Consider the following 18,687-nt stretch of genomic DNA (forward strand, 5'->3'; position numbering starts at 1 on the left):
GATGTGTTTTATAGAATGGATACATATCTGAATGCCAGTCTGAATATGGAAGAAATATATGTGTTAAAACCACACTGGAAAACCAAATGTTATTTTTTTACAAAAAGCTTGAAATAAAAAGGAACTTGCCAGTAAACTCAATAAACTTTCACGTATGGGATATTTGTTTTTAAACCCCACCCCCCCACCCCCACAAAAAAAATTGTCGATTTGAGTAGAGCCATTACATGAAGGCTCATTTCTGTACAACATGGAAGCTGGTTACCTAGTCAATATTAACTTCCTAAAGTGCATCTTTTGAAGACTTGTCTAGTAAAATTGCAGTATCAAATATAAAATACTTAACACATGACATGCAATAACAAAGCTAAATCATTATAGTTTAAAGTTTTTAAAACTACTTTTAAAACTTTTGATTTACCAAAGAATAAAGATGTCAAATACAGTAGCATTCTCGTTCTCCAACAGTATGCATTATATTTTTGTTATTTGGCAAATCTTTTGGAGTCAAACAAAAATAATGCAGTCTAAACAATATTTCTTCTGTCATTGTAATACGATTCCTTGGGCAGAACAGGTGCAGAGCAAGAGTTAGATTTTTGGAAGTTTTGGTGCGTTAACCACAGGATTTGCCTCCTGTAAGTATCTCCTCCCTGCACTCTTGTAATCATAGGTGCAGCTGTGAGTTTCTGCATAGCGATGAGATGCACAGAAGTTGTTTCCACATCTAAAGCACAAAAAAGTTTATGTGAATAGTCACATTTCTACAAGAACCTCATCTCTTTGGGAGATCAAAGCTTGATCTCACGTAGTCCAGCAGGAGCCCTTTAGTTAGTTCTCTTTAGAATTGCAGGGCTGACAATTCCCTTCTACTCATAAACAAGCACAAGCACCCCCCAAAAAAACCCAGTTAATTGTCTATGAATATGAGACTTTATAATAAAGAATCTCTTCTGGAGTGAAACAGGCTGTTGACCTCTAGGAAGCAGTAAAACTGCAAAAAACAATAAATATATCTACCACTTCCTCTTCTATCTAGTAAACCTGGGAGAACTCTGAATTTCTGAGAAATTCAGTCTCATAAGAAAATTAAATTATGTAAAACCTAACTATGCCATGAAAGGATTTTAAAGTACTTCTAGCAACAAGATAAGCTGTTTCCATTTGAACAGAATACACTCTAAAAAGCAGCAGCTTTGTTTAATGCCTGGCCTCAACCTAAGGGCAGACACCATCCTTGGAGCATATTAGCAATGCTAATGAAAGAAATAATTATGGGTAGGAAAAAATTAATTATTTTTATAAACATTCATCTGTTTTGAAAAGTGTACCATATAATAATTTATAGTACATTAATGTTAAATTTAGTCCTTTTTTGTTTAATTTAAAATAGAATCAGGAATTCCCTGGTGGTCCAGTGGTTAGGACTCCACACTTCCACTGCAGGGAGCAAGGGTTCAATCCCTGGTTGGGGAATTAAGATCCTGCATCCTGCATGCCACTCAGAGCGGCCAAATAAATAAATTAAATTAAATAGAATCTTGGAGAAGGGGTTCCTCCAAGCTACAGTCAAAGAGAAACCAAGTATATCTATCATAAGACAAAGAAAGTACACTTCCATTGGTTTATATATCCTACTTTAAAGTGCAGGGGAGGATCTCATGACTTTGGAAACACATAAGCTATCTACTTGCTCTTTACTTCAGCCAATAAGGAGTTCAGCTGGGTCTGCTATTTGAACATCATCTTAATGATGTTATGAATAGGCAATTTAAAGAACATTTTGTATTGTATCCCCACACTGGGTCACCACAAAAAAAGCATCTCAGCTTTTCAGCTAGCCAACCTGCCTGCATTCGTAGCTAGTAGCCAGTCCAGTTTTCTTTCCACAAAGAAAACAATGCTTTGTTGTTTTCTTCTTTGTTTGAATAGGAGCTTTCACGGGTGGGAGGTGATGAGTACATTCTCCTGTTAGAGAAAGCACACCTTGATTAATACAGACATAAAATTCTAGATGTAAAATACTATTAAAACATTAAACACATTCCTGCCACAGCAAACTTCTAAGCCATAAAAAATTAATTAGTGCTTTTTTTATATCTAAAATTATTTACAGAGTTGCAAGTAAAGATGCACTAGAACTGTTATATTTTTTAAGATGTGGTAGGTTTCTACTGAAACCTAAGACATATTTTTAGGACTTATATTTTTTACATACCAACACCTTTCTAATTATTTCTGAGGACACTCAGTATATTTAAAGTATACTGAACTTTGGCAGAGAATCAAGAAGAATATCTGGTTCAAAATCATATTTATGAGGCTTCTGAGGAACAATATAATATGTATTACAATCACCCTGTTCTTTCACACCAAGAAGGAGCACAAGAATATCATGAAACTGGTCTTTTAGACCTAATTATACCATAGAAACTAAATTCATCAAACTACGAGCAAGTTATTCTTTCAAAACTTCAATTTGTTCATTTTTATGATAACAGGACATGTATTTTTCTCCCTAAGTTTCTAAGTGTTTAAAGGTCAACTCAGTTCTCACATACAAAAAGCATTCTGAAAATTTTAAATGTTATATTTATATAAAATATATTATCAGCAGTGACTCACAGGGTACACTGCTCAATTTCACAGTACTACTACTACCTTTTCAGAAAATATTTACTAAATTCTGGGCTATTGTACCAACTTGATTTTTTACCTCAAAAATAAGAGCACACCTGCTATTATATGAGAAAGAATTAAATCAATTTTTTAAAATACTAAGTGAAATGCTTTTAGAACTGAGCAGAATTCCAACAAACCCCACTCATAAGCAGAGAGACTCAATGTCACTATGCATACTTGTTACACTAACAGTATAAGTACATAGTGCGTGGTGGCACCCAAAGGCCAAGAAACAAGAGGCAAACAAAGAAAGCAAAAACAAAGGGAAGAAGTGAGAAGAAAAATGGTAGAGTGTCAATAGAGATGATACCTATTCTCTACTACTGAAAAAGGTTTGAGAGGTCTGGGCTTAATATTTATCTGGCAGCTAAAAGTCTCTGAAAATCCAAGGGTTTGAGAAGTTGGAATTACAATTAATTGGCACTATGCCTTTTGCCATGACCCAAACTGGGTGCTGGATATACAAGCCCAGTAAAATTAAGTATTCTTTATTACTAGTCTAAAATACAGTCCGAGATCTTGCCTAAAACTGGAAACTAACTTACAACTCCTAATGGTGGCCAGGCACCAGCTCAAGTTAATAAGCACTTTCTTCTTCAAGTGCACTTAGAGTTATCAAGAACATTTCACAAAGGTGATGGGATACTTCCCTCTTCTTAAATAATAAAAATAAGACAAGCATTTGCACAGGACACAGAGGAAAGGCATATACTACCAGATATCCTCTGAAGCTCATCTAATTGCAATTATCTTTGAAATTCAGGCTTAGGATATTCTTCCTTAAACAACAGTAGAAAAAAATCTGTTGATGAAAATTTAGTTCAGTGTAGTCATATTTTCGTGTTTTTCTTTGCCTGGGGGTGCTTAATTCAATGTTTCCCAAGCTTTTTTTTAAATTCAAGAACTCTTGTGAATGTGCAGAAACAGAAAACATAGTAGTGACCGAAATAAGGTGGCACAGAAACATAACCTCAGTCTTCTCCTATGAGAATGGTTTCCATATATCCTTCTACCAACCAGAGAAAGAAAAATTATTAGTCATATACTCCATGCTAGGAACCAGCCCTAATATATATGTTCCCTACTACCAACAGGAAAAATTCCACTTCCATGGATTGACATTCAAGGTCTTACATGTCCAATATGATACCTTTCTAACTTTCCAGAGTCATTTTCTGTCATTTGCCACATCATACCCACCCTGAATGATGTGCCAGACCCATTCACATGTGCAGTCTCTTCTTCTAAAATGCTCCAGTAACCTTGTCAACCTAGTAAAACTCTACTCATCCTGTAAGAAGATATCACCAATCATCAACTCCTCTCTGAAGCCTTCTCTCAAATGTGTAATGAACATATGAATAAAGAAAAAGTCAATAAAATAACGCCAATGCGAAGAGTTGCTTTTCAGAACGAGAGTAAAGATATTTGGATTAACTCACTTGTTTGGCATTTCCTAAATATTGGTCTAATTGGTCTAATTAGACCAATATTTAGGAAATATGGTCTAATATTTGATCTAACACAATAATCTGTAAAAATTCACCCAACAGAATAAGGCAGCAAACAAAGTATTAAACGGTGTTCAAGATGCAAGTTTGGTAATCATCTGCCTAAAAATGATAACTAAAGCTATGAAGATGGATAAGATTTCCAAGGGAGACCCTACAGTGAAAAGCAAAGAGGACCAATGGAGGAACTCGATTAAGTCAATTAAACGAAACTTATGCCAAAACTTTCACAGACTCTTCTAGGTAATTCAGAATGATACAGTTATTAATGAAAGAAAACAGCAGCAAGTTACATAGCTCTAGTTTGGAGAATCATCACTGCAGGTAGCAGCTGATGACTTGACCTAAATGAAATCAACCAAAAGAGTATATACCTGGGGGCAAGCAGAGGGACTGGTAAAACAAGTTAAAAAGAAAACTGAGGCTTAAAAAAACCAAAAACAAACAAAACCAAAAATCTACAAAAATGTAATAGCCCAGAATAAAAATAGAAATAAAAAGAGAGAAAGGAAAAAAAAAAACTATTTCAAGAAGAAGGCCATAACAATCAAGTAAGATAAGGATACAGAAGTATCCACTGGATTTGAAATTATGGAGATCTTTGGTGACCTCAGCAATGACAGTTTCAGAGGAGCAGCGAGAAGAGAAGAAAGCACTGTAGGCTGAATTAGAGTTGAGAGAGATGGGACAAGTACAACACAAACTTCCAAGAGGCTGAGCTGTGGGTTAGGACTGGACAGATTTAAATAGGTGTCGAAGAAAAATAATTATAACATTAAAAGTAGATACATTACAATAATCAAAACAGTGTGGTACTGGCATAAAGACAGACATACAGATCAATGGAACACAATAAAGAACCCAGAAATAAACCCTCACATATATAATCAAATGATTTTGACAAGCGTGCCAAGACCATCTGATGGGGAAAAGGACAGTCTTTTTAACAAACGGTGCCTCGAAAACTGGATATCCACATGGAAAAGAATAACGTTGGACCCTTACATTACACCATATATAAACATTAATTCAAATGCATGAAAGACCTAATGTAAGACCTAAAACTATAGAACTCCTAAAATAAAATATACGGGAAAAGCTTCATGTCACTGGATATGGCAACAATTTATTGAACACAACACCAGACACAGGCAACAAAGGAAAAAATAGACAAATTGAACTTCATGAAAATTAAAAACTATTGTGCATCAAGACATTATCAACAAAGTAAAAAGGCAACCTACAGAATGGGATAAAATATTTGTGAATCATATATAAGGAATTAACGTCCAGAATATATAGAGTCACCTAAAACTCAATAACAAAAAACAATCAAATTCAAAAACAGGCAAGCAATTTGAATACATATTTCTCCAAAGAAGATATGCAAATGCTTAAGCACATTAAGAGATACTCAACTTCAATAATCATCAGGGAAATGCAAATCAAAACCACAATAAGATACTACCTCACACCTATTAGGATGCCCACTATCAAACAAAACAAAACAAAACAGAAAATACCAAGTATTGGTGAGAATGTAGAAAAATTGGAAACCCTGTACACTGCTGGTGGGAATGTGACACAGTACAGCTACTATGGAAAACAGTATGGCAGTTCCTCAAAAAATTAAAAATAGAATTACCATATGAACCAGCAATTCCACTTCTGGATATATACCCAATAGAATTGTAATCAGAGTCTCAAAGATATTTGTATACTCGTGTCTGTAATAACATTATTCACAACAGATAAAATGTGGAAGCAACACAAGTCTCCATCCATAGATGCAGAGGTAAGCAGAATGTTGTATATACATACAATGGAATATTATTCAGCTTTTAAAAGTATGGGAATTTTGACACATGCTACAACATAGATGAACCTTGAGAACACTATGCTAAGTAAGCCAGGCATGAAAAGACAAACACTGAATGATTTCACTTATATGAGGTATTTAGAGTAGTTAAAATTATAGAGACAGAAAATAGAACAGTGGTTGCCAAGGCCTGGGGAGAGGGAGGAATAAGGAGTTAATGTTTAATGGGTACAGAGTTTCTGTTTTTCAAGATGGAAAGAGTTCTGGAGATGTATGGTGGTGTTGATTGGCCAAAAATGTTAATTACTTAATGTCATTCAATTGTACACTTAAAAATGGTTAAGATATTAAATTTTGTTATGTGGGTTTTATCACAATGAAAAAATTAAGAAGTGGATATATTAAGACTTTAGAACCTTGGGCCTTATACAGTAGTAGAAACAAACCCTAGGTATCTCTTTAAAGATATGAAAGTAACATGGCAACCATAATATATAATGTATTCTTTAGAACTTTGGGGCTACAAAGGTGGTACATCTTTGGTAGAGTTTCCAACTCTAGTCTGGGTATTAAAACACAAAAAATGATGATAGTAATGGCTTCTTAGGAAATAATGGCTGGCCAGTGCACCTTTAAGGTGTTATTGGTAGAAGTGAGTGCTAAGAATATAGTCATTTCTGCTACTAAGACTTGGAAAGGGCTAGTCAAAGAGACTGTCCCTTTCTTTCATCCAGAAAAAAACAGTTCATCAAATGGAGCTCTTACTACTGTCCTTGATATTGGACAATGACTTTAAGAAACACCTTTCTAGGGTATTTCCTCAAAACCTATCCAGTACCCAGCATGGCTCTAGAGTGGCCAGGAACTGGGAGGGTTGCGAACTACATGTTAATTTTTCATGCATCTTCTCTTTTTGCATAGACCATATCTTTTCCCAGACAACAGAGACCTCAATTTCAATTTTTGTTTGATTCTTCAAATATGTCCCACAGTCAGTTCTCATAATCATTTTCTTAAGTGGAACAAAGTTTAGGGAAAGTTTACTCTGTACATACCATAGAGAATGTTTTCATTTCTCTTTGAAAATTCAAATTCATAGTATACATAATGCTATGATTATTAGCCTTACATTGTTTTCAAAATTATCTGTTGCTTACCTACTCTTTTCCCTGCTGCTGTATTATTTCCATTCATTCCAATACCACGGGGAGACTACAATTAAAACACAAGACATCTATAGAGGTGAGTTAACGGAAAACAGAAGGAAAAATCACCAAAAACGAAATAATTATATTTTATTATAAAAATGTTGCTGAGCTTTCATTTAAAAGTATTTAATCTATTTTTAATTAAATTAACTTGGAACCTAATTGTCCCATCTGTCAATATTGTACTTACTCTTTATATATAAGAAAATAAAATACAATGGCTCAAATAAAAGTTCTTATTGAGGAAGAACATTAATAAAAATATTTAGTATTTAAAAATACATGATAAACTGTTTACACAAAGCTACTTTCAAATTACAACTCTCACTTTAGGACTAAAACATTATTTAAAATTCAACTGTCAAAAAATTTTTCTACAAACTAGATAAACATTTTAAGAGAAAGTTATGGAAAGAATTCAACCTTTGGCCACTTCATTTAATGTGTAAACAAAAAGCAAACTATACGTTGAATCACTACATGGATAACTAGTAGAACATATTTAAAGGCAAATACTTACTAAAAAAAATTCTGTAGGTTCTAACTGGGGAGAACTTTTCCTAAAACTTTCTTCCTGAAAATGCTGGAGGTTTGTAAACAGCCCAATTCCAGAGGTTCGAAGCCTGCCTGTCCCACGTGTGCTCTGCAAGTTGTCTCTGCTTGCACTCCGGGCCAGAGAAGCAAGAAAATCTATATTATTTACACAACCAACAGGCTCTTTGGATGCCTTGTTAGCCATTTCTGTGATATCCCGAGCCTCAACTTTAGAAATAATATCAGATCTTTTCCCAGGTGAATCGACTTTAACAGCTCGAAAGCAAGTAGTCCTAGAGAAAGAAGAATCAGTTATATTTCGAACGTCCAGCGACCGAAGCACATTTTGTGAAGCAGAAGACTGGAGGCTCCCAGACTCAAAACATTTGGACTGTCTCTGTGGTTTCACCAGAGAGTTATGTAGTGACATTGGTGCAGAACAGTGAAGAGGTGATAAGAGTCTATTCTTGTGATGAGGACTTAATTCACGGTGGTCGAGAACTGCAGTTTCTACTGATTCACCATTCAACACTCTTGCAACATGTTTAAGATGCTGCTCTGTAGCTTTCAACCCTTTATCACCATTAGTGAGTGGGAATTCTGGATTTACCTTCCGTGTGCCTTCTAAGCCACTGCTCTGTTCATCAGCATTTCCTTCGGTAAAGCAAGCAAACGAACCCACTTCAGGTAGAAGCGATTCTTCAGTTACACACTCTTCTGAAGTTGGAAATAAAACAGTGTCGTCCTCATTATTAGATGACAAATTTCCTGAAAGGTTTTTTGTCCGCCTAGGTAGGGATGATCCAAGATGGAGAATAGAATCAGCAAGCTCTTTGTCATTTTCAAACTCCATAGGGTGTATCTGAGGTGGTAGTTTGAAGCCACTATTGGAATGAGACTGTGTGTTACTCTCCCAGTTATCGTCTTCCTTAAGAAAATCACTAGTGATAGATGATATGGATCTATCAGCAGGGGGCAGAGCTGCCAAACTTGAAATGGCATTGCTGGCCGAGTCAGGCAGATATATGTTCCCAGGAGAAGGTAAACAAGACTGCCCAATGTGGGGGAGAACCCTTAACAATCTGTGGCGAGCAGCTGCCGTGGAACTAGTGGAAGGTCGAGGAACTACAGGTGGATGAGGTTTTACCTTGACAGCTTTCTTAGGCTAAAAGAAAAGAGGGAATATATAATTCTTTACACGGTCATTTTCTCTGCCCATTAACAAAAATTAATGAAGGAAGAAAAGGTTACTTCTGTAACATACTGGCATATGAATTACCTCAATCTAAAATGTTTAAAAAGATTAAAATCTTAAGCTTATGATTGAGAAGAATTTTGCTCTCTTCCTTCATTGAGTATAATTTTCTGAGAATGTTATAGAAAAATAATTTTATTTTTCATCACTATTAATTATTTGTCAGAGTTTTGCAGAGAAGAAAACTGATTATATTAGGTATGACATTGCTGACCTATTTTAGATCCCCAACAATTTTCCTAGTAAGATGAGTAAAGTATTTGGCTAGGTAGCTATTGCAAAAAAGAGTTAACAGACCTAAACTGCTATCCTTGAAAAGATCTGCTTGCAAGGCTGGCCCTTGGCTGGCTTCTAGGGAACTTGTATTTTAAGAAGGTTCCTGCTACCATAACAGATAAGAGTGGCTCATTGGGCCTAAACTGTTTGTGCAAGCAATATGGTTTATGCTGAACATCAACTTTCTTTCTGGGAGTCTGGAATTTTGGTGCATGCTAGGCAGAGGGTGCCTCCATTAAAAGCTCCTAATAAAACCCCTGGGCAAAGAATCTTTAATGAGCTACCCTGGTAGACAACATTCCACATGTACTGACAACTCACTGACAGAGTAATCAGGCATATCTTATGATACTTCATTGGAAAAGCTTGTGCCTGGTTTCCTCTGGACTTCACCCCATGCACCTTTTCCCTTTGCTGATTTTGCTTTGTACCCTCTTTCTGCTATAATAAATCTTAGCTATGAATAAAACTGCAAGCTAATCCTGTGAGTCCTTCAAGCAAATCATCAAACCTAGGAGTGCTCTAGGAGTCCCCAGTATAGTAGATTTTAATAAAAGCATCACAACAATTTATGGTGTATGGTTAAAATTGAAAATTAAAGATATGAAGCCATAGCGCTTATCTTTAAGATATGAACTGATATGTGCAAGACAAAAGGAAGGAATACCTGATGATATACCAAATATCCCAACCTAGAAATATAAGAAAATCTAGATAATTCAGAAGATAGTAGTTGAGGCAAGAACTAAGGGGGAACTAAAAATCCAAAGAAAGAAGACACTTGGAAAGATATGAACCAAATATTTCATGTCTAGCCAAACTGTCCTTTAAGTGTTACGGCTAAAGAAAAAGTTTTAAACATCCAAACACTCAGAAAATACTGTATTTACAAGCTTTTCCTGAGAAATTTATTAGAGATGAGCTTCTTCTAACCAAAAAGCATGGGTAAACTTCAGTAAAAAGACTGATAGTAACCATGTAATATATTTAATTAAAGACCTAAAACTAAGAGCGGGGACAAGATTAGAAAAGTGATTTGTAAATGTTATACTATCTTAAAAAGCAGAAATAATGCAAATATTAAAAATGGAAGAAGAAAGATGAGAGAAAGTAAAATAAGTTCATTGATTATAACTTAATAAGTAGGAGTCAAAAGATATCTTTTAAAAATAAAAGAGAAGACAAGTATGGAAAAGGCAGAATAAGGACATGATAAAAGATATTACTATAAAGTTAAACAATAGAACAAAAAGTAAAAGCCTTCTGAAGTACCAAAAAGTACACACTCAACACACTCACATACCCATACACACACAAAACAGACCATAAAGAAACTGTAAATATAACAAAATAATAAGATATTAAGGACCAAATATAGGGACTTCCCTGGTGGTTCAGTGGTTAAGAATCTGCCTGCCAATGGAGGGGACATGGGTTCGTGCCCTGGCCCAGGAAGATCCCACATGCCTCAGAGCAGCTAAGCCCCTGAGCCATAACTACTGAGCCTGTGCTCTAGAGCCCATGTGCCACAACTACTGAGCCCACGTGCCACAACTACTGAAGTCCACACACCTAGAGCCCTTGCTCCACAGCAAGAGAAGCCACCGCAACGAGAAGCCCGTGCACCGCAACGAAGAGTAGCACCCACTTGCTGCAACTAGAGAAAGCCCACACACAGCAACAAAGACCCAACACAGCCATTAAGTAAATAAATAAATAAATTTATTTATTTATTTAAAAAAGACAAAATATAAAAGTCATACCAATAAATGTGAATGTGATTAAGTGGTATATTTTTTAAAATTTCAAATTGGTTCACAAAGCAAAAAACAACTCTATGCTGTATATAAAAGATCTTCCTAAAACAAAGTAAATCAAAACTTAATAAAAAAAGACATGGGAAAGAGTACACAAAGCAAATTAAAACAATAAGATATCAAGGGTTATGGGCCTGATATCAGGCAAGGAAAATTCAAGCTGAAGGTCAGAGATGAAACATTTTATAACATCCAGAATTAGCAGTATAATGAAAATACAACAGTTATTAATATTTATGCACTAAATCACACAACCACCTTCTTAAAGCAAAAACTATGGGAGATGAAAAGAAAAATACACAGAAACCCACTAATAATTACAGAGTTTCACGTATCACTATTCTCATTCTAAGAGAGAGCAAGCTGACAAAAAAATAAGGAAATAGAGGACGATTTAATAACGTCAAATCTTACAGACAGATATCAAACTTTTACCCTGATAATAGAGAATGAGCCATTTTCTTAAGTATACACAGGACAGTCATAAAGAGTGATATTAGATCACAAATAATCAAATTCTATTAAGCAGACATGGAAATAACATTCTCTGATTTCTATGCAATAAAAAGAGAATTTTTTAAAAGTTAAAAATTTAAAAGCCTCTCTCGCCAGGATTTTTTCAAACTCAAACTACTCTTGGATAAAAAGGGAACCCTCAACTAAAAATGCAAAATTTCTTTGAAAAACTAATGAAAATACTACAAATTGACATTAAGTTCTCCCTGATGGGCTGAACTGAAAAGAATATATCATCTACATAATATCCTGCCAAAAATGTTTGACCTGCATCTAATCATGATGAAACAATAAGACAAACTCAAACTGAGGATATTCTACAAAATTGGCCTACACTTCAAAAATATCTGACATGAATGTCCAAAAAAGGCTAAGAAATAGTTCTGTATAAAAGCAGACCAAGAAAACATTACAACTAAATACAACAATGCATGATTCTTGACTGGTTCCCAGATTGAAAACAGAAAGAAAAATCAAAATAAAACAAAATACTATCAAATACATTATTGAGACATGGAGAAATGTGAATATGGATGAAGTAATGTGTATCAATAATAAATTATGTGTGTGATAACTATATTGTGGTTATGTAGGAGAAGGCTCTGTTCTTAGGAGTTATATACTGAATTAAATATTTAGGGGGAAATGTTACGATATCTGCAACTAACTCCCAAATGGATCAGGTAAAAGAAATAGGGAAAGAAAACAAATGTGGAAAAATGCTAACTGGTGAATCTAGGTAAAATTTTCATGGTTGCTCATGGGTATAATATTTCTGAAGGACTGAACATTTTTCAAAGTAAAAAAAGGTAAAATAAGTGTTCAGACAAAATCTAAGAGACTTAATTGCCAGGAGCCCTAAATGAAAAAAAACACTAAAAGATTCAGATGGGAGGAAAATAATCTTTAAAGGAAGCAAGTAATTGCAGCAAAGAATAAAGAGCAACAGAAAAAGTAAATATGTGGGTAAATATAAATAATATTAGCAATATAAAACAATTTGAGGGGCTCAAAATATATGTAAAATTAAAATGCATAACAACGACACAAAAGGTGTTTGGATGTATAAATGGAGTTAGTGTTCTAAGATTCTGGCATTAAAAGCAAAGTGGTAAAAATCATTTTTATTAGACTATAAGTAGTCAACAATGTACAAATAATCTCTAGACTAACCACTTGACAAAGCTAGTATGATAGTAAATAACTAACAAAGTAGTAGAGGATAAAAACTGAATAACCAAAAATAGACTAATCTAAAAAAGGACATAAAAGGAGAGAAAAAGAAACATAAAACAGGTGGTTAAATAGTAAGATGATAAAAATCCACATGTATTGGGTAATTATACTAAATGTAATAGATGAAAATCTTAAGTTTTTCAGTTTAGATTAAAAAATAATAAACTAACCATGTACTGACTACAAGAGACAATTCTTAAATATAGGAACATAGAGTGAAAGTAACAGAGTGGAAAGATATATAATAGAAACATAAACCAAAATAAAGCTAGCTCAGCTATACTAATAACAAAGTGGCTTATACTAATAAGATAAGTGCATTACAAGACATAAAGAAAAACATTTTAAATGATAATAAATAATAATTTTTATAATAATATAAACTACAAGAACGATATCACAATTCCTTGGATATCATAAAATCTGTACTAGATCATTTGATCTAGTTTGACAGAGTTTCCAAATACATAAAGCAAAAATAAACATCTTAAAAGGAGAAACACACAAATCCACTACCAGAAAGGGAGATCTTTAATACACTTCTCTCAATAACTGATGGAAAACAGACACACACAAAAATTAGAAGACCAGAACAACACAAATAACATCTAATTGATATATACAGAACACTATATATATATATATATATATATATATATATGGACAGATTACACAGTCATTCCAAGTGTGTAAGTGGCATTTATTAATATGCTTAGTCACAAATCAAACCTCAACTAATTTCAAAGGCTTGAAATCATTTAGAGTATGTTCCCTGACCACAGTGATATTAAACTACAAATCAGTAATAAAAAGGTACTTGACCTTCCATGTAATGGAAGGTAATGGGACTTCCCTGGTGGCACAGTGGTTAAGAATCTGCCTGCCAATGCAGGGGACACAGGTTCAAGCCCTGGTCTGGGAAGATCCCACACACCGTGGAACAACTAAGCCCATGCACCACAACTACTGAGCCTGTGCTCTAGCGCCCGAAAGCCACAACTACCGAGCCCACGTGCCACAACTACTGAAGCCCACACATCTAGAGCCCATGCTCTGCAACAAGCGAAGCCACCGCAATGAGAAGCCCGCCCGGTGCAGAGAAGAGTAACCCCCGCTCGCTGCAACTAGAGAAAGCCTGTGGGCAGCAACGAAGACCGAACACAACCATAAATAAATAAATAAATAAATTTATATCTTAAAAAAAGGTACATAATATTCCACGTTTGTAAACTAAGAGGTTCGCTTCTAAGTAAGCCATGAGTCACACTGATATAAAGATTTAATGTAATCCCTGTGAAAATCCCAATAGCATTTTTGCAGAAATAGAATAATCCATCCTAAAATTTGTAAGTGATCTCAAGGGATCCCAAATACTCAAAATAATATTGACACATAAGAACAAAGTTGCAGGTCTCACACTTCCTGATTTCAAAACTTATTGCAAAGCTGAAACTTATTGCAAAGCTTATTACAAAGCTGTTGGTGTGACACTGTCTTTATGTCAGTACCACACTAATCAAAATAGTGTGGTACTGACATAAAGACAAACATATTGGCCAATGGACTACAACAGAGAGCCCAGAAAAAAACCCTCACATATATGGTCAAATGACTTTCAACAAGATGCCAAGACCACTCAATGGGGAAAGAACAATTTCTTCAACAAATGGAGTTGGGAAAATTGGATATCTTCATACAAAAGAACGAAGTTGGACCCTTACCTTGCACCATATACAAAAATTAACTTAAAAATGTATCAAAGACCTAAAACTATAAAATTCTTAGAAGAAAACAGGTGGAAAAGCTTCATGACATTGGATTTGGCAATGGTTTCTTGGATATGACATCAAAAGCAGGGGCAACAAAAGAGAAAACAGATAAACTGACTACATCAAAATTTAAAGCTTCTGTGTATCAAAGGATACTACCATCAGAGTAAAAAGGCAACACAAAGAATAAGAGAAAATATTTGCAAATCATATATATCATAAAGGGCTAATATCCAGAATATATAAAGAATTCTTAAACCTCAGCAACAAAAACAATAACCTGATTCAAAAATGGGCAAAACACTTGAATAGATATTTCTCCAAAGAAGATATACAAATGGCCAACTAGAACATGAAAAGATGCTCAACATCACTAATTATTAGGAAACTGTAAATCAAAACTACAACTACGACCTCACGTCCATTAGGATGACTACTATTAAAAAAAAACAAAAACAAGTATTGGTGAGGATACGAAGAAACTGGAAGCTATGGAAAACAGTATGGCAGTTCGCCCCAAAATTAAAAATAGAATTACCATATGATCTTAAAGTTCTGGGTAAATTTCTGAAAGAATTTAAAGTGGGGTCTCAAAGAGATATTTGCATACTCTTGTTCATAACAGCATTACTCACAATAGCTAAAAGGTGTAAGCAACACACGTCTCCATTGACAGATGCATGGTTAAGTAAAATGCTGTATATACATATTTACTCAACCTTAGAAAGTACTGAAATTGTGACATAAGCTACAACATGGATGAACCTTGAGGACATTGCTAAGTGAAATAAGTCACAAAAAGACAAATACTGTAGGCTTTCACTCATATGAGGTTCAAGAAAGTCAAATTCATAGAAAACAGAGTAGAATTGTGGTTGCCAGGGGCTGGGGGAGTAGAGAAATAGGGAGTTGTTTAATGAGAATAGAGTTTCCATTTGCAAGATGAAAAAGTCTGGAGATTGGTTGCTCAACAGTGTGAATGTACTTAACACTACTGAATTGTATGTACACTGAAAATTATTAAGATGGTAAATTTTGTTATGTTTATTTTACTATAATTAAAAATTTTGTAATGTTAATTATAGAATCTTGGTGGTGGATAAACAGGTGTTCACTGTAAAATTCTTTCAACCTTGCTGTATATTGGAAAAGAAAGGAAAATTAAAGACCAATTTCTCTGATGAACAAAAATCCTAAATAAAATATTAGGATATTTAATCTAAAGACATAAAAAGGAAAATTCACTACAACCAAGAGTGGTTCATTCTAAGACTGATTTCATCTTTAAAAAAATAAATTCACCACATTATCAGAATAATTTTATTCAATGTAAAATTCTTTTTAATTTCCCTTTGGATTTCTTATTTGACCCATCAGTTACTTAGAAGTGTGTTATTCCCAAAATATTAGATTTTCCAGATATCTTGGTTGACTCTTAATTTTATCCATTGTAATGAGAGCATTTTTTTTCACACACACACACCGTATTTTATTTTTACAAGAGATAAATAAACTGACACCAAGCATTGTAAATGGATGACCACAACAAAAGCAACAATGATTGCAATTACCAAGCACAAAACACACTCATACTATGAAGAGAGCATTTTTTGTATGATTTGAATCTTTTAAAATTTATTGGGACTTGTTTGATAGCATACAATACAGTTTATCTTAGTAAATGCTCTGGGTGCACTTAAAAAGAATGTGTATTCTGCTGTTGTTAGGTGGAGCTTTCTTTAAATGTCAATAGGGACAAATAGGTTTACAGTTGATCGAGTCTTCTTATATCCTTTCTGATTTTCTGTCTATCTTTCCTATCAATTTTTGACAATGCAAGTGATATTAGAAATCTAATATAACTATGAATTTATTTCTCTGTAGCTTTTGCTTAATGCATTTTGATGTTCTGTTATTAAGTACATAAACATTTAAGATTGTGGGGAAAGGATTTTATTTTTAATAGAGTTAGGTCAACTGTACTCCACCTGGAAAAAACTTGTCTTCATCCTACTTTACATTATATATGCTTTTTAAAGTTGTGACATTTTGGTTTTTTTTTTTTCAGATGGATTGTAAATCTAAATGAGAAAGGAAAAATCATACAGCTTTTGGATAAAAAACACAGGAGCGTGTCTTCAAAACCCTGTGGTAGGAAAAAACTTCATTAAAAGTTTATAAAAACTAGTAATCATAAAAGGAAAACTGTTAAGTTAAAATACATTAAAATAAAGAATATTCATTAAAAAATAAGAAAGTGAAATAGTAGCTGTTAGAATATCTATAAATCATGTATCTGTCAAATAACTTGTATCCATAGTATATAAAAATTCCTTCAAATCAGTAAGCAAAAGGCAGACAACCCAATTTAAAAAATGAGCAAAATATTTGAACAAGCACTTGACAAAAGTCAGTATCTTAAAAAAAAAAAGGATGTATTTAAACAGTGTGATTCACTTGATATAAAGACTTGGTATAAAAGTCAATATCTTAATGGCGAATAAGCATATGAAAAGTTTAACATTATTCTCCATCAGAGAAATGTAAATTAAAACCACTACACATCCACCAGAATGGATAAAATAAAAAAGACTCACAATGTCAAGTGTTGGTGAGGATGTGACAGAGACGGGAACTCTCCTGTTTCTGATGCGAGTGTAAACTGGTTCAGACACTTCACAAAAATGTTTAGCAAAACTAAAGCTACACAAATACCTACCCTATGACTCAACAAGTCTATTCCTAGCTATATGCCCCAAAGAAAAGAGTGCATGGGTCCACCAAAGTCATGTATAAGAATGCTCAAAGCAGCTTTGTTGATGAAAGCCAAAAACTAGAAACAACCTAAATGTCAAAAGAAGAAGGAAGAAAAGAAGTACAGGCATACCTCATTTTATTGCATTTTGCAGATAACCGCATTTTTTACAAATTAAAAGTTTGTTGCAACCCTGTGCTGAGCAAGTCTATATTGATGCCATTTTTCTAACAGCATTTGCTCACTTTGGGTCTCTGGGTCACATTTTGGTAATTCTTGCAATACTTCAGACTTTTTCATTATTAGTATATTTGCTATGGTGATCTGTGATCAGTGATCTTTGATGTTATAACTACAACTCACGGAAGGTTCAGATTATGGTTAACATTTTTTAGCAATAAAGCATTTTTAATTAAGGTATGTACATTGTTTTTTAGACATAATGCTATTGCACACTTAACGGACTACAGTATAGTGTAAACATAAATTTTATATGCACTGGGAAACCAAAAAAATTCGTGTGACTCACTTTATTGAGATATTTGCTTTACTGTAGTGGTCTGGAACCGAATCTGCAATATCTCCGAGGTATGCCTGTATAGTCATACAATGGATTAGTACACAGCAGTAAAAGAGAATGAAACGACCCATGTAATAACATGGATGAACTGCAAAAGTATTATGCTGAGCAAAAGAAACCAGACCACAAAAAGGTGTATTATACATGATATAATTTATACAAAGTTCAAGAACAGTAAAAACTAATTCATGGTGACACATGTAAGAATAGTAGTTATTTCTGGGAGTAGGAAAAGGCAGGTATTGATGGGAAAGGTTACAAGGAAATCTGGAGAGAAATTTTAATTTTGAGTTATACCTATTTTGAGTTATACCTACATGACTGTATAGAAATGTAAAAATTCATCAAGCTCTATTAAAGACTTGTGAATTTTATTTTATGTACATTTCAATAAAGAAAAAATTATTAATGGAATGAAAAGCAAAATAATAGAGTGGTGATACATATATATGACAAAAAACATATCCAGAATATTAAAGATCTCCAAAAAAAATCAATAAGCAAAACACATACAACCCAATTTTAAAAATGGGCCAAAGATCTGAACAGGCATTTTACAAAAAAGGATATCCAAATACCCAATAAATACATGAATGGTGCTCAACTTCATTGATCAGAGAAATGCAAATTAAAACCATAATGTAGGGCTTCCCTGGTGGTGCAGTGGTTAAGAATCTGCCTGCCAACGCAGGGGACATGGGTTGGAGCCCTGGTCCAGGAAGATCCCAC

General features: G+C 34.1%; 1 protein-coding gene across 5 annotated transcripts in view; it reads right to left on the reverse strand.

The window, feature by feature from the left end:
* Window positions 1–440: 440 nt before the first annotated feature.
* The window catches only part of ZFAND4 (zinc finger AN1-type containing 4), an 84,688-nt gene continuing 66,441 nt past the window's right edge, over window positions 441–18,687 (reverse strand). For all 5 annotated transcript variants that reach the window (XM_067025141.1, XM_067025140.1, XM_059055117.2 and 2 more), the window contains 4 exons: window positions 7,741–8,919; window positions 7,170–7,224; window positions 1,851–1,968; window positions 441–727 (listed from right to left, as the gene is read on the reverse strand). In XM_067025141.1, the coding sequence (XP_066881242.1) occupies window positions 592–727; window positions 1,851–1,968; window positions 7,170–7,224; window positions 7,741–8,919 (1,488 nt within the window). In that variant the 3' untranslated portion in view covers window positions 441–591. The remainder of the gene's footprint in view (window positions 728–1,850; window positions 1,969–7,169; window positions 7,225–7,740; window positions 8,920–18,687) is intronic.

The sequence above is a fragment of the Kogia breviceps genome, chromosome 2 (assembly GCF_026419965.1).
Source record: "Kogia breviceps isolate mKogBre1 chromosome 2, mKogBre1 haplotype 1, whole genome shotgun sequence".
NCBI lineage: Eukaryota > Metazoa > Chordata > Mammalia > Artiodactyla > Physeteridae > Kogia > Kogia breviceps.